This window comes from Archocentrus centrarchus, chromosome 16 (assembly GCF_007364275.1).
Source record: "Archocentrus centrarchus isolate MPI-CPG fArcCen1 chromosome 16, fArcCen1, whole genome shotgun sequence".
Classification (NCBI taxonomy): Eukaryota; Metazoa; Chordata; class Actinopteri; order Cichliformes; family Cichlidae; genus Archocentrus; species Archocentrus centrarchus.
In genome coordinates this window covers 18,166,613-18,183,518 of record NC_044361.1, presented here as the reverse complement: position 1 = coordinate 18,183,518, position 16,906 = coordinate 18,166,613, and the positions used below count along the sequence as shown (strand labels likewise).

General features: G+C 38.8%; 1 protein-coding gene across 1 annotated transcript; it reads right to left on the bottom strand.

Annotated features, from left to right (window-relative positions):
- Positions 1–356: 356 nt before the first annotated feature.
- LOC115794676 (secretagogin-like) lies at positions 357–16,639 on the bottom strand. The gene is made up of 11 exons (XM_030750298.1): positions 16,447–16,639; positions 15,938–16,008; positions 11,044–11,136; positions 7,524–7,613; positions 6,781–6,837; positions 6,483–6,560; positions 5,250–5,305; positions 4,955–5,000; positions 4,750–4,809; positions 2,364–2,432; positions 357–929 (listed from the first exon to the last, which is right to left on the bottom strand). The coding sequence occupies exons 1-11, from the start codon at positions 16,514–16,516 to the stop codon at positions 801–803; spliced, it is 819 nt and encodes a 272-aa protein (XP_030606158.1). The 5' UTR covers positions 16,517–16,639; the 3' UTR covers positions 357–800.
- Between the last annotated feature and the right edge of the window lie 267 nt (positions 16,640–16,906).

Genomic DNA, 16,906 nt, shown 5'->3' with positions numbered 1-16,906 from the left:
GATGTGCATTTAGGCCTTCCTTAAATGGATTATTGTGCTTATGTGCTCAAAGCCAGTGCTTTCAGAATACAACCATTCAGCCAACAAAATCCCATTGTATTATCCTGTAGACCCTTATTTGCTTCTGCAGACTCCAAAAAAAAGAAACATTATAAATCCTTTCTTGTATGCGACCCGGTATCATCAACAAAGCGATAAAGCCGACAAAAGAATTTGAAAGGGTGTCTCATCTGCAAAGGCTCTGCAGCTATTCGTTTTACTTGATTATTTTCTACAGTAAAAACCAGCACCGGCTCTGTATTTTAAAGAATTTGAATGACACAGGAAATCAGCATGCCATTGTTTATTTTCTCTGCAGACCCTTACATTAAAAATGCTCTCAACATTTTTTACTTTGTACTAGCTTTCTCTGTAAGCAGAGGAACATGCAAGTGCATAACATACTCCAAAAAAACCCAAAAAAACCCCATAAAAATATTTATTTTCACAGGAAACTGCACACTGAAATACCACAGATCTTATGGCACAGATGTTCATTCCAACATAACATTCAAACCTCATTGTTTTCATGCACAAATAACCTGTAATTTCAGGTCAGAGGTGTAATTTTATTTAATCACGGAGTATCATATTATGTCTACCATATCAGGATTCAATAGGCTATAAATATTGGCCTTAAATAACTTAGTAGCTAGACTGAGCTAGAGTATAACACACCATTCCACTAGTTATCATTTATTTTTGGCTATACAAGGCATACAGAGTCAGTGTTTCATAATCCAGCAGAACAAAACAGGTCTCTAAAGTTTCAGCTTCACTCCCAGACACAGAGCTAGCTCATTCCTTTGGATCTTTCCATCCTTGTTGACATCACAGTGACGCAGCAGAACGGCTCGCAGCTTGTCCAGCTCAGGACCCGTGATGTTAGGCTGGAGAGCAGAGAAGGAGGGGAAGTACAAATGCATTCATCACTAACTCTGCTGACTTTCCTTTCTTTATTCAAGCTTGTCAGTTTCTGCTCAAAAATGAGCCTTTGTAACAATATTAGATCCATAGAGAAAATCATCTATGTTATAATCATGATATCTGTGTAACTGAAGAACAAATACCCTTAAAAAGTCAGAAAGCAGGAATTTTGTATTTGTTCACTGCATTGTGTGCATGATCATTATTATTTTTATAGTACGTCACAGTTAGCAATCCATGAAGTAGTGACTCTGATAAATCCAGCTGGAAGGAAATCTATTCATCTACATTTAATGTTGCACATAGATAATACAACACTGCACAGTCGCCACAACACATTATGTAGGTGTAAGTGACTTTGACATTGCATGGTTGTTGGTGTCAGATGGGTTGGTCTGAGTACTTTGGAAACTGCAGGATCCCACACAACCATCTCTACTGTAACCATCAATACAGAGAATGGTTTGAAAAAGAGAAAATATCCAGTGGGCGGCAGTTTTCTGGGTGAAAATGCCTTGTTGATGCCAAAGGAGAGTGGCCAGACTGTGTCAAGCTGAAGGCAGCATTAACTCAAATAACTAAGTTCATTACAACCAAGGCATGCAGAAGAGCATCTCTGAACACACAATACGTTGATCCTTGAAGCAGATAGGCTACAGCAGCAGAAGACCACCCTGGGTGCCAGTCCTGTCCTAAAAACAGGAAACTGATGCTACAATTTGCACATGCTCACTAAAATTGGGCAGGTTTTAAAACATTGCCTGGCCTGATGACTTCATTTGTGTTGTGACTTTGGATGGTAGGGTCACAATTTGGCATAAACAACATGAAAGCATAGATCATCTCAATGGTTCATGCTGTTGGTGATGGCGTAATGATGTAGGGGGGTATTTTCTTGGCACACTTTAAGCCCTTTAGTACCAATTGAGCTTTGTTGCCAACCATACCCATTCCTTTATGACCACAGTGTACCTATGACTGCTTCAACAAAACTCAGATCATGTCAAATCTGCAGCAACTGTGTGATGCTATCATGAAGAATTAAGGCAGTTCTGAAGCCAAAAATGGCTGATTTTATACATTTCCTCCATGCTTAAACCCACAGGGGGACAGCTTGAGACCAATAGGCTGCCAAGCTTGTGATGCACTGGTGTAAACAATGGGCACACACAATGGTATAATAATAATAATTTATTCTGTGGCCTGTAGCCAGTAACCAGAAAGTGTTACTCTGATCCTAAGCCCTTTTTATTTGGAAGTAATTAAGTCACAGAAGTATAAGTGGGCTATAGTATTAAGCAGGATAATGTTTTGTAAGTAAATTTCAGCATTTTCATGTAAGCAATACCCTGATTGTCACAAACATTACAAATAGCAAGTGGAACAAAGACTCTTACCCTGACCAGCCCCATCATATCCTTGACAAAGCCATCAACCTCAGGACCCTCAAGTGCTCCCGTCTTACTCTGAACAAGAAAAAGAAAAGTAGTTGCAGGAACGCAGGGAGATGAAAACAGGAAAGGTGTTTATTACTCTTTGTAATTTACTTCCCATTCACATTAGTCAGGCAGTCAGCATTTTCCTTTTTTCTTTTTGTTTGGTAGTTAGGGGTGAGTGCTCTACAATTATCATGTGCAAAGGAAAAGGAAACTCTTCACAGGGTGAATGAAATTAATCGCAGGTGATGATGAAACAGTTCATCTTAGGTAAATCACGTCACTGTCTAAGTTTCAGTTACAGACTGAGATTCAAAATGTTCAACATGTATTCCAACTACTGAAACGGTATCATTTTCAGTATTTACTGTACTGAATCAGAATATAGTGTGAGATTGGGAAAGAGCTCTTTGTTATCTTAGAATAAATTAAAGAAGCACCTCAAGTGTGTTCAGAAATATCAATCTTTTGTTTAGCATCAGTTTCAAGCTGATCTCAGGCAGAAAAAAAAACTACCGGCTTCTACCATGAGACAAACTCATGGCTCTTTAAACTATGAAGTTTTTTTACACTCTACCCATGTCAAAAAACTAACTAACCGGTTGCCTCCTACTACTACAAAGTATTTAAACTACTTCATTCTATGATTTGAGGTGGCTGTAACTCAGGAGGTAGAGTAGGTCACCTACTAATCAGAAGGCTGGTGGTTGCTCTCTAATGTGTTCATTGGAGTGTAAATGTTAGATAGGAAGCACTTAAGTGTAGAAAAATAGTGCTTGTGTGAATGAGTGTGAATGAGGCATGTTGTATAAAGCGCTTTGAGTGCGCGAGTAGAAAAGCACTACAGTATATAAGAAGCAGTCCATTTACCATAATATGCTGAGGAACTGCATTAACTTCTCATAAGCTGATCTGACCATTTATGTAAGTACAGAAAAAAAATGAGCTCACTTATAAATTGGCATTATATATTGTAAGTCCATACATATTGCTGGAAAGGGGGTCCTGAGCCTTCTGTAGCTCTATGATTAATCAGAATGATTAGTTTATTCATCATCCCTGAGTGTGATTTGACTACATAATGGGTATTTTATTTCATCATCTATATTACAGAGCTAAGGGGAGCTAATTAGCTTCACCGTCCATGTACTGAGACCACCACAGCACAGTATGCAAATCTGTGTTATTAATTGGCACTGGAAGACAAAAGTGCCGGTGATACCTGCCTTAGGGTCGGTACTGTGGATAAGAAATTCAAAAACAAGTTGAAAGGAGACTACTGAAGCCATGTTAGATGTTACAATCTGATAGACATGCTACATGGGAACTGGCACCTGCAAATGCAGAAAATAATAGCCATTGCACAGCCTGCCACTGCCAGCAGCTTTATCACCACAGGGTGCTTTTGCCCATGATTTGTGCTGAAATCATTATTGTTGTTTATTTGTTTTTTGTACAAAAACAACTGCTGTGATTTTTAGAAAGAAAACCAGAATCTGAACATCTAATATTCTTTGGCATGCCAAATAGTATTTGTTTACATAGATGCAGTCAGTTCTTCAGTTCTTGCATAAGGAGGAAAAAAAAAGAGTTTCACGCTGAGCCAGACTGCAGCCTTCTCTACACCACACAAGAGCCAAAGCCTTTGAACAATAATCCATGCTAGCTCTCCTGAGGGTTTGAGTTTCCTTTGGTCGCTCGCTTATTGAACAAGCAACCAAACATTCATTGGAGATGGATACGTAATGAACCTGTTCTGTAAGCTGCACATTATGCAGCATTTTAATATACCAGCAGATACTTCTGCTTTTGTGAGATTCTTTCTTTTCAGTTCCTCTAACAACATGTTAGAGGAACCTACATGATGCACAGGCTAAAGAACAAGTCGGCACATGAAAAAATGTTTTTTTTTGTTTGTTTGTTTGTGTTTTGAGAAACACACCATTTGGTCTCTGCAGTTTACTCCTGCTGTTATTTAATTTTCCTCCTCCTGTCTTATGTGTCTGTTTATGTCTTCCTATTTATGTGTGTACTCCTTATCTCAGTTATGCATTGTCTTTTACTGAGTTTTATCATTTTTCATGGTTTAGATTGCTATGGATCCATGTCAGAATTTTATCATACAACCTAGTGCAATAACAAGCAACAATATATTGAAAAAAAAATCACAGTAGGAATACAGATACTATATTTTAGAGGTCCAACAAATGCAGTGATCATATGTCAGATGTTCCACACAGTACCATACGACCACATTCTCACATTTTCTTGTAGAATGTGTTGGTAAGTAGCTTAGACATGATGAAAACAATGCTCTTTCTCCCACCCACTGTATTACTGTACTTACAACATCATAGTGGTTAAAGATCTTCTCAAAGTCTCTTCTTCTCTCCTCTTTACTGCAGGCCTTAGATGAACAAAGGGGGAGAGACAGTAAGAGGGGGTAAAAGTATTTGAATTGTACTTGAAGAACTTGATTTAATCATATGTTTGAATCTGTTGTTGATCCATTTACAAATATTATGAAAGAACAACATATATAATAGACTTACATCCATTTGGAACTGGAGAAGGAAATTCTCTTCTAAAGCCAAGATCCTTAGGGAAAAAAATGCAGTGAGAAAATACTGCATGTGCGTTAACAGAGGCAAATATTTACTATCGCCAGCTTTGTCTTAGAAGAATCTCATGAATCTTTTCTATAAAAGATATAATTCATTCATATATTCTTACAGAATAACTAAACAAACCAACATACTGAATGTCAAATGAAAAACAATACAATTAATTTTTGAGGCATGTGATGTCTTGAGCTGTTATCATTAAGCAAAAATCTATGAACAGTACCTGGCCAGATCATTCAGATCCAACCGTCCATCCTTGTTTTTGTCAAAGATTTTCATCTGCAAGACAAGAGGATGCCTTAAGAAGCAGGGAAAACTTAATCCTCTGTGAATATCTGCCTTATTTATTTGTTTGCTGTCTTTTTCTGTCTTATTTCTGTACACCACCTGTGACTCTAGAGCCAGCTCATCAATCTGTCTGACTCGGAGAGAGAATCAATTTCTTGTAAAATGAAAAGTATAAAAGGAGTGGGAATAGGCTGCCTGAGATTTGGAGCTTCTACAGAAGTAACTCAGGAAAGAGAATTCATATTTGAGATCTCTTGCTTTTTGTGCCTTTTTTCATTTGATAGCTGCAGAAGCAAGCAAAAATATCAACAAAATAATATCACAAGAATCTCTGCAACAAGAATCATAGTTTTCTTCAGCAGTGAAAATAATGTTTTGGGGAACAGCTGCTGCACACTTTTCCCCCACCATTTAAGTTAATATACAGGAAAACCACAACTCTTTAGTGGCTTTATGCAGCCACATAGGAAGTGCAACAGGGCCTTCTTCCTACAGTTAGGCACAGAGAAGTGACCAATGAATCCAGCTGCACACTAAGTTAATAGCATAAACTGTCAGCAACATTAATTCACTACAATGCCTGACTAAACACACCTGGATTAAAATGCTCCCACTGTATAAAAGCTGGAGAAATAAAAGCTTCATGTGCATTTGCACATGCATATACTGTCCACACAGTGGTGCTGGAAATAAATAGTACATAACAGGAACCCAGTTAAAAAAAATTAATTCCTGTCTATCAATATCTGTCAACATATCTGAAAGGAAATGCACTTTGTGATATTTATCTTGAGACGGTGCTATATAAATAAAATGTTACTTACTTACCTGCAGTAACTAAACGGGTGGAGTCCGAACTTTTTAGAATTGGTAATCTAACCTTTCAAGGCCTGGTGAACATAAACAGTTGTTTCTGAGGTTCTCATAAATATACTTTGTGCACTTTCACAGACGCTGGATGTGAAGAAATTAAAAAAAAAAAAAAAAAAATGCTATTTCACCAAACTGACTTGAAACACATGATTCTAATTTAACCCTCAGGTTAACTCCTAGAACTTGAGGTTCACATATTTGTGCCACTCAGTTTCTTTCTGACATCATCATATGTATATCAGCCATGTTTTGTCCTGTGCTGTAGAATGTTGTGTGTGTGAGTTGTATTTACTACCATTGTGTCAGTGTACTCCTCCAGCTTGTCCGGTGACACTTCCTTGTGGTGAAGCTCAAACAAGTCTTTGAGGAAAGCCTGATGATTTATAAAATAATCAGACAGCAAAACAGTCAGTCCTAGGTGTTCCAGTTTACCAAAAAAAAAAAAAAACGGGGGGGGGTCCTTTTGCAAAGTATGAAAAACAAATAAAGGCTTTCACATCAATGGTATACTGTATATTTAAAGTCGACTATTTCTCTGCCAATGAGGAGTGTTAAATGGTTCTGCTTCAAAAGGAGTTAATTTTCTTCGTTACCTTCAGCTCCTGAGCCGATATGTAGCCACTGCAGTCGACGTCGTACTTCCTCCATATCTAAATGAGCAAATCAGCAAACGATTACATGTAATGTCCAGTGGTTATTGAGACCATCTCAATTCAGCTTACTAAAATAACAGTGACTCATATCAGTGTGTTTTTATAGGGCATTTATCCATACAGTTTCCACTTCTCATGGTAAATTAGGTGGTATGAGGTGAAATAGCACACATGCAGTGTAGATTTGATTTATATATTTAAAAATAAAGTTGTTGACTTTTAAAGAACTACAATGGACTAACACCACACTGTAAACATTTCAAACAGCTCTCAGCAGCTCGGGCTCTCTGCATGAATCTTGTTGGTAGAAGACAGAATCTTATTTAGCTACATCTCCAAGTCAGTGGTACGTGCAACTTGTTGCATCTTACCTGCCCCGATCATTTTCAATCAAGTTAATCATATCAAAGACTGAGCTCAACCATAATGCTCCAATGTGTGAGGAACAGACTATCCAGTGACATAATGTCTCAGGTGAGGACAAGTGAAATTCCCCCCTGGTTAAAGGTGTTCACCTTATACACGCCTCAAACTCTGATTCATCAGGATGCCTCTGCAGTTTTTGTGTTTTTTATGCCGCAATTACTGTTCTTCTAATATTTTTCACAGTTAATGTTGTTGGTGGATGAGGCTTATGTCATCTTCTCATCTCATGAGTTATTTTTGGTAGTGTGCGACCTTACCTTCATGAACTCAACAGTATTGTCCAGAGGATTTTCCCTGCGGAAAACTAAAAGGAAGTTTTCATCATCAGGCAGGATCATATGGGCCAGCTGGAAAATAAAACAGATAGCAAAGGTCTGAGCAAAGCGAAGCTTTTCATCTGAAGTCTTATCCAAAGTCTCCATACTGGGAGACAACACATGAGAATAATTTAATGTAGGTCTCATTATCATTTGGATGGCCCAGCCCTGCACCAGCACATCCTGGCACCCCTCCAATTCATGCTGCTTTTCTCTTGTCTGTCCTTCTAACCAACATCAGGCCTCCATTAGCAGATTAAACCGGCCTCGACCATCATTCTTATTAAAATATGAGATAATACTGCAGTCATTCAGGTCACAGATCTGACAGAACAAGCCCAATGAACCAACAGAGTTGAATATAAATACACTTAAAATTCTTGGTGCTTGGTGTTTCCAGGCAAATCCCAGTCTTTATACTTCATTAACAAATTCAATAAATAAATATTTGTTGATTGTTTATTGTGTTGCTTGAATGACTGTTGCTGTTTTCTCAACTGGTTTCACGCAGTAAAAGCCTAGAGTTTTGGATAAACAAAATCTTGACCCAGATAGCGGCTTTTATCTTTCGACTTCTGCAAGTTTTCTGCTTACCACTTCTGGCATGCTGTTGAGCAAAATGTAAACATTCAAATCAAACATCTGGCTCTTGCTGTTAGTAAAATATCAATTTTGCCATTGTATAAACACACAAAAATCTGAGCGCACTTACAGAATGAATATCCGGCTCATCACAGTTTTAAGTGCACTTAAACAGACCACTCAGAAAAAGCAACAGCAACTGCAGCAGCAGTGCAGTGCAGTTATAACACAGGATATTGTGGCTTTCTGAGTTTTCGACTTCCTCTTAATGCAGTTTGTAGGGCTGTAAATATAGTAGATGGGCAAATGGTATCAGAATTTATGTAGAAAAAAAACAACTAATGGTCAGGTAAGATATATTTATCTTGAGGGATGTAATAATCCCAACACAGCTGAAACTCTGCGGTTCTCAAAGCCAAAAATTGGTTAAGGTATAAATTAAATGGGTATTTCAGCTTAAACTACTAAAATGCTAACCATATGTGCTTGTGCTTGCTTAGGATGTGTTAAGCAAGATAACTGTGGCCTTTATGAATGTGTGTGGAGCACTGCAACAGAAGCCCTTTCACCTTGAATCTTGCGCATAGATCTGAATGGCTTTATTTAAGTGTCTTTGAAGTGAAAAGTAAACAGGCTGCACTTGCAAAAATATGTTGAAAAATCTATTTTCACCTATTTATTGTCGACATGGCCAGATGTAATACTGCAGGTGGAATTGAACTTTTTGCTTGCTACCTGTTGTACCTTTGGGTATTCAACACTCAAAACCTTTCAAGTGGACTTGACTAGCTGTTCTATACATGTGTGTTTCACACTCACTCACCACTTCATTAGTTACACCTCTGCTTTCAGTTGCCTTAATTCTTCATGGCACAGATTCAGCAAGGTGCTTGAAACAGATTTTGGTCCATATTGACATAACAGCATCACACAGTTACTGTAGATCTATGGGCTGCACAACTGTGATGTGAATCTCCTGTTCCACCACATCCCAAAGGTGCTCTATTGGATTGAGATCTGGTGACTGTGACGGCCATTTGAGTGCAGTGAACTCATGTTCAAGAAACCCGATTGAGATTATTTGAGCTTTGTGACATAGCACGTTATCAGGTAGGATGTGGAATTTAAACAGCACTCAGTTGATCATAAGGGGGCTCATAATGGGTGTACCTAATGAAGTGTCCAGTGAGCATATGTCCAAGTGAGAGTTGAAGCTACCATTCTCTTTCCAATCACTTAGATATGAACTTAAATTTTTTTTTCCCCTAGGACAGGAATCATAGTAGTTTACATAAAAAAGATTACAGTGGGCTCCATGCAAACAGAGTGGCACAGTAGGAACACTGTTGTCTGACTGGAAATTTTTAAGCAATTACTGAGAGAAAATCCGAGTTATGGTTTTAAAGCTGTTTTGGGAAAGTCAGACGGGCAGAGCGTGAAGCTACAGAGAACACTCTGTCCTTGCCCCAGCCACAGTAAATCTTCAATAGGGCACTTACGGAAGATGTGCATTGATTTTTTTCTTTTTCAGCTTTATGAGTGAAAGCCTAAGCTTTTGTGTCTGTGGGTGCAATACACATGGGATTGGTCTAATGAATGGCTAAAGGTTTCTGTGTTAGAAGAAAGCATAATTCACTTCACTGTTCTGATGAAGCATTGTGGTTACTGCTTTGATAGGAGCTGCATCGATTACCCAGAGTGGAGTCCGAGAGAGCAGAGTCACCAAAATATGTCTTTAAATTTCTGTGGAACAGCTGCTGCCTGTTAACTTGTCAGCCAAGATTGATTTAATTAAATAAACTGAGTCAATCAGAAAGTGCGTTAAAATTAAGCCTCATTAATCGCATACAATTTGCTGTAGATGTTTGAAAATCAAAAGAACCAGTGGGCTCTCTCCCCATTTAGTACAACTGTGCCATTCACAGTGCCACTATTGTTTACACTAGATAATGCAAACAAGAAAAGAACAACAAAAATGCAGTTCATACTATGTATGTAGAGCAAATTTATATTGATTGCTGCTGTTGAATTCAGGATTGTGTGCTGTTCTTTTCTGGCTGTCTCTTCACTGGAAGAGGATAACTTTGGATGACCCTCAGCAGTCCAGATAATGAGTTTTAATTCTTCTTAAATAAGGTACAGACTGAGCCACTGCCATAGACACAATGAGATAATTTAAAGAGGAAGAGGAGATGCCGTAAGAAGTGAAAGGGGTACTTAAATAGAAAATAAATCTGAGAGTGAATGGGTAGAGAACAGGAAGTTAGCCCAACAAGCCAAACAAATTTTAAGAGATGGTCTATGCTGAGTCATGCTAGACACACCAAAGGACATATGGTGGTGATCAGGGCACTTTGTAACTTTGAAGGGCTCGGGTTTTCTTTGATTATGTTGTGTTTCTGGTTAACCTGTTTTTGCTTTCTATCATTAACCTTGATTGATGTGTCCTTTGCCGTCTGTTCTAATGTCCAGTGAAAGCTGGTAGGAGAGTGCTGCCGTTTTCTTTTGGTGAAACACCTTTTTCTCTTGTTTTGTTGGTGGTCAGGGAGCTGAGGTGTAGGTTTGTACTTTTTTTTTGTTACCAAGCTAATTAGTTGATGGGGTTTTCTTTTAAGTGAGGTTGTTTTGTTTGTTGTGTTGGCCCTGGCTCTCCCTGAAGTCAAATTCATGCTTCCTCTGTTAACATTTGGGCAATAAAGCTTTTCAAACCAACCAAAACGGCCTCCTCATGTAATTTTATCCAGTTACTCCTCTCACCCCCCAGATCGTGTTGGAGACATAACACAGAAAAAAATATCTATATCATATTTTGTTGAAATGTTTGGTATTAAAAAGTAAAAAAACATGAATATGTGATTTCAGATATAACTTGCTGTACCTCCTGAATCTGTAGTTTCCCATCAGCAGTGACATCATAGGCAGACATAAACCTTTTCTTCAAATTCTGGACGTCCTCTTCAGTGACTTTCTCCTGTACACATTAGAATGAAACATTCATTTTCTTGCCCCACTCCAGTATTACAAAGCCAGTACACTGTTTAAGTAGACAGAAATGTGGTGACAGTCTAGAGTACACAATGGGTCAAAATGTAGACTGTAATAAAAATAAATCAAGTCGTGGAATTATACACAGGTCATTCAAATCACTACATATTTGAAAACCTTAAGAATCAAAGATATTGAACATAATACTTCACTGGCTGAGTCACACTTATTTTAAGCGGTGTCACCATGGATACTTATTCGATCTAAGAGGGTTTGTTTCTCTCAAGGTCTGCTTTCTCTACCCCAGGCTAACTGATTCCACAGCTTATATAGCTCATTCAGCTGGCCTCCCCATTCCCATTTGCATTCCCATACTAAAAACATAGTATAAGGAGTAAAATACTTTGTGCCTCAAAATACTTATTCTTTTTCTTTCAACTGCTCATTTTAGGGCTCACCAAAGTGGATCATCTGCCTCCATCTCACCCTGTCTCTATCATCCTCCTCTGTCTCACCAACCCTCTGCATGTCCTCCTTTACTTCATCTATGAATCTTCTCTGAGGTCTTCTTCTTTTCCTCCTGCCTGGCAGCTCCATCTTCAACATGCTTTTCCCAATATATTCACCCTCCCTCATCTGTACATGTCTGAACCATTTCAGCCTCACCTCCCTAATTTTGCCTGCAAAATATTCAACCTGAGCTGTCCCTCTGATGTAATCTTTTTGGTCACTCCCAGTGAACATCTTAGCATCTTCAACTCTGCCACCTCCAACTCGACCTCCTGTGTTTCTGTTAGTGCCACCGTCTCCAAACGGTGCATCACAGCAAGTCTTTCCCTTCCCTATCACTCTTACTGCTATCCTTCTGTCATAAAGCACCCCTGACCCCTAACTCATCTCCACCCAGTCCACCCTGCCTGCACTCTCTTCTTCACCTCTCTTGTTCACTGTCTGTTGCTTTGGATGGTTGACCCCAGCTATTTAAATTCACCCACCTTCATTACCTCTGCTCCTTGCAGCTTCACTCTTACACACACATGTATTCCATCTTGCTTCTACTGACTTTCAGTCCTCTTCTTTCCAGAGTATACCTCCACCTCTCCAGGCTCTCTTCCAGCTGCTCCCTACTCTTACTAGATTTCACAGTGCTGTTCATGGAGTTTCCTGCCTGACCTCATCTGTCAGCCTGTCCATCCCCACTGGAAGCAAGAAGGAGCTCGGAGCTGATCCCTGATGTAATCCCACTCCCACCTTGAACCCATCTGTCATCTCTCCTACCATATACTCATCACTGTCTTCTTGTCCTCATACATGACTTGCACCAGCCTCACATACTTATTTTCCACTCCTGACTTCCTCATGCAGTACCACAGTTCCTCTTCTGGCACCTTATCATATGCTTTCTCTAGATCCACAAAGACACAGTGCAACTCCTTCTAACCATTTCTATACTTCTCCATCAACACTCTCAAAGCAAACATCACATCTGCAGGGCTCTTTCTCGTCTTGAAGCCATACTGCTGATACTGCTGCTCACTGATGGTCACCTCTCTTTTTAACTTAGCTCCAACAACTCTTTCCCATAGCTTCATGGCATGGCTCGTCAGCTTTATCCTTTTGTAGTTACTACAGCTCAACACATCACCCGTGCATCAAAGTTGTTACAGTACACTTCTTCATTCTTCAGGAATCCTTTTCAAAATAAAAAAAAAATCTGGTTAAAAATTCCACTGCCCTCTCTCCTTGGCATCTGGACCAGATGTCTTTGCACTCTTCATCCTCTTCATAGATTCCCTGACTTCCTCCTTACTAATCCTCTGCACTTCTTGATTCACTATCTTTACTCCATCTCCCCTCTTCTTGGCCTCAGTTTCTCAAAGTATTTCTTCCATCTTCTCAGCACACTCTCTTCATTCATCAGTATATTTCGATCTCTATCCTTAATCACTCCAATCTGCTGCACATCCTTTCCAGTTCAATCTCTCTGCCTAGCCAATTGATACACTTCTTTTTCCCCTTCTTTAGTGTCCAGCCTCATGTACAACTCACTATAAGCCTTTTCTTTGCCTTTGCCAAATCTCTCTGTGCTGTACGCCTAGCCTCTCAGTACTCCTGTTTTCTTCATCTTCCCAACTATCACACTTTTTCTTTGCTAACATCTTCTGTTGAGTAATTTCCTGTACTTCCTCATTCCACCACCAAATATCCTTGTCTTCTTTCCTGTGTCCAGAGGATACACCAAATATGTTCCTGGCAGTTTCCCTCACTACTTTCTCAGTCATCTGGTAACTCTCCTTTTACAGTCTGAACATTTCCATTGCCAGAGCTTCTCTCAGTGGACCCAGATTAATCAGATTTGGAGGTTCTACCATCCACTGGAAATCATCCTCAGGCCTCAGGTGAGCTGGTTATAATTACTGCCAGTCCATCCTGCTGCAAGAATTGCAGACAGGCTCACCTCACTGAGCAGTCCTGAGAGAGCTGACAGCTTTCAAGTTAGAATAGGATCTTTTCCAGTTCAAGGTTCTGCCCTTTGGATTAGTATCCTAACAATCATCCAGAGGCTTGTGAATCAGGTAATATTTTTTTATGCTGCATCATATGCGGATAGCACTGTTATTACCTGCCATCTAGGATGGCCATCTGAAAAATCTGGACCATCTCCACTATACTGCACCATAAAACATTGAAATGTGTCTTTACCGCTTTGGAAATTGTAATTAAGGAATGGCTCCAATGCTTTCTGGGCTTGGAAAATTTCTGTTACAGCTTTCTGTCACATATCCTCCAGCAGGGTGGCTGACTGGATCCCAGTGGACAGTGTGACTTGTTCCTTAATGTGTCAGGTCAGTTTCTTCAATTAGAATCTTGTTTATTTGTTTTTATTTTGATTATGGTTGTATCTTGTTGATTTCTTTTGTTAAACACTTCGTTCCTATTGAGATTCTTTTCTCTGGAAGTAAAAAAACTTTTTTTTTCACCCACAACTCCTGAAGGTGGAGTGAGAGCAGTCACTTTAATGAATATATGTCTAATATATGTTTAACTTGCTATTTAGTGCACAACACTGTATTAAAGATCAGAAGAGATTTGCACTCATGAAATATGATGCATGTAAGAATAAAGAAAACATATTCTAGTAGATTATAACCAAAAACTAATAGAGCACCAAAAAGAGAGCTGCAGACTTTGTTTGTTACATGCTTATCTCAGCTTTTCTCATTTCCTTTGCAGACTAGCTTCTTTCACTACCAGATCTCAGATAACAGTGCGAAGCAACTGAAGGCAATTATTTTGAGCCATTCGAAGTTATTTAAAAATATATTTAGCAGCTTTTACTGTTTTTTTTCTAACCATGAACAACTCTGCAACTGTAACTATAGAAACCTGTGGATCCACGGTACCGAAGTCTGAATCTTTGCTTCATGCATCGCAGAGTACAAGGCGCCAACCCCTCTCATTACAGAAAGAGTATTGCTCTTGAGCATTAGCCTTGTAACAGTCACTCTGTTGCTAAGCAGAAATTTTAAAGCACACATCAGCTGAACAGCTACTTAATTTGAAAACTGTTGTTGTTTCTCTAGAGCAATGCCAACTTGAGCATTGTTTAGGTTCTGCTGCTACATTCAACTTACAATGTATCCTCCATGTGAACAATTCTTTTACAATATTTTGTAGCAAATAGCTGCATAATTACTTGGTAGGGTGCACTCTAGGAAACAAAAGGACAAAAAAAAAATGGTGGCTCATGTTTCCCAATAGTTTAACAGCACTGAATAGAAAATAATAGAATGACTGTGGAGTGTTTTTGCAGCTCAAACAGAAACACATCAATCACTGTTTCTCCTCGGGGCATTATGGATGGAAAGCAAACATCAGAGACACAAAGTGGCATGTGGTTGGTGGTCTATTTGTCCTAGTACAACCCAATTAGTATCCAAGGGAGTTCCGCACATAAACAGACATGCAAACAAGAACATGCACTAATAGATGTGAGCTCATTGGGGTTTCCATTAAGAGAGAGAGAGATGATCTTTTCTGTGGATAACAGTAATATAACTTTCCTCAGTAAACATGATGTGTCATTAGTGCAAATCCTTACACAAAACACACAAATGGTCAGTTTCTAACTAAGTCAAGAGCTCTTCCTGACAGTGCTCAGAGCCCTTTAATTGGATTCTGTCTAACATGTTTACAGTCACCACACCTATTGTTGATAGCTGAATGGGGGTTCAGCTGCCCACACAACAGCAAGTGCTACAAATTCTGTATGTGAATAAAAATTATGAGCAGCTAACTCAAGCTTTAATTTTGATAAACTGTCTCTTATTAAGTCATTAGGCCAAAAAATAACTACCACTGTGCAGCAAACTTTGACTTTTGTGGCAACTGCTTGCAAATAAAACAAAAGAAAAACAATCTAAAAATTCTAAATCTATTGTTTATGTTCTCTTTAGATTCTTCAGAAAAAATAAGGTTAATTGGTGATTCTAAATTTCTAAATGTAACTTGTCCAGGGTGTACCCCCCCCCCCCCCCGAATTGAATATAAGGAAGAAAATGGATAAAGAAACTATCAAATGCAGGCCTTTACGTAAATCACCACACCAATATCACCACTTCTACCACTGTCATTAATGCTGAGATTAATTGCAAAAGAGATTAATTCATACTAAATGTCAGTATCAGATGGTTATGATGCTACAGTCTCTGGCTTTGTGCTTGATCAGCTACCCTCGACTGCATTGAACTGCTGTCATCACAAGAATTCATATAGAGTTGACTCACCTGTGGACGCAGTCTTTTCATCATGTGACGGAAAAAGTCATCGAGCTCTTTGCCCTCAATGTAGCCATTATCTATAAAAAGCAAAACAAAACAAACAGTTGTGATGTTGCAAATGCAGTAAAACAAAGCTGGATTTTTTTTTTTTTTTAAAAAGAGAGAACAAGAATACTTAGAGGAGAAGTAACTATCGCAAGCAAGTTGTATTCATATTTTTAGCTGTCTTGTGTAACTTCATACAGCTGCTTAGTATTCAACAGCCTCTGTTGTATCTAACCCTTTCAGACATGCCAGAGCTTATGTTTAATACAATTCTGTTCCTACAGAAAAGGAATACTTCACTTATTCGCTCCTTTTTTGGATAAATTTAGCACACTAATAATTTAAAATACTTCCTACACTTCATGAGTTTTCATCATAAATAAGGATAGTCACTTTTCTTTAATGTCTAGTAACAACAGTTTTAGCTATCTTTATTATAAGAATAATAACACATCAATGAATGGCCTTACCATCTGCATCAAAGTGCTGCCAGATTTCCAGGAAACCAGCTGCATCCAGGTTATCAAAAGCAGACTCCATTTTAGTAAGGAAAAGTAGTCTGAACTTTTACACACACACAAAAAAGACAGATCGTCTGAGGTGACAAAATGTTTTAACACTGTAGCCTGCTTGGTTGGCATATGCTTTTGGTGACTAGGCGAAAACCACACCTCCTTCCTCTGTGCATGTGTGCATATGAGAGCGAGAGAGAGAGAAAGAGGGTGAGCACACAGAGTGAACGGTAGCACTGTATTTGCCATCTGGTGGATGTGCAGTTACACTGCAAAGCAGATCTTCCATTGAAACTTGTTACATTTACAGTGGAACAAACACGACGGTGCAAGCCAGTAAAATTATTTTAATCAGTATTAAATGCATGAAGAAATGCCCATTATCAGACTTAGTGGAACATATTCATCCATATCCAAA

What these genes read in the sequence shown, in the direction of transcription:
- LOC115794676 (XM_030750298.1), bottom strand. Translation starts at nt 16,516, where the DNA reads ATGGAGTCTGCTTTTGATAACCTGGATGCAGCTGGTTTCCTGGAAATC. An exon ending in TGAAAAGACTGCGTCCACAG is followed by an intron (nt 11,137 to 15,937) that starts GTGAGTCAACTC and finishes TAATGTGTACAG; the next exon opens with GAGAAAGTCACTGAAGAGGA. An exon ending in ATACTGTTGAGTTCATGAAG is followed by an intron (nt 6,838 to 7,523) that starts GTAAGGTCGCAC and finishes TTGCTCATTTAG; the next exon opens with ATATGGAGGAAGTACGACGT.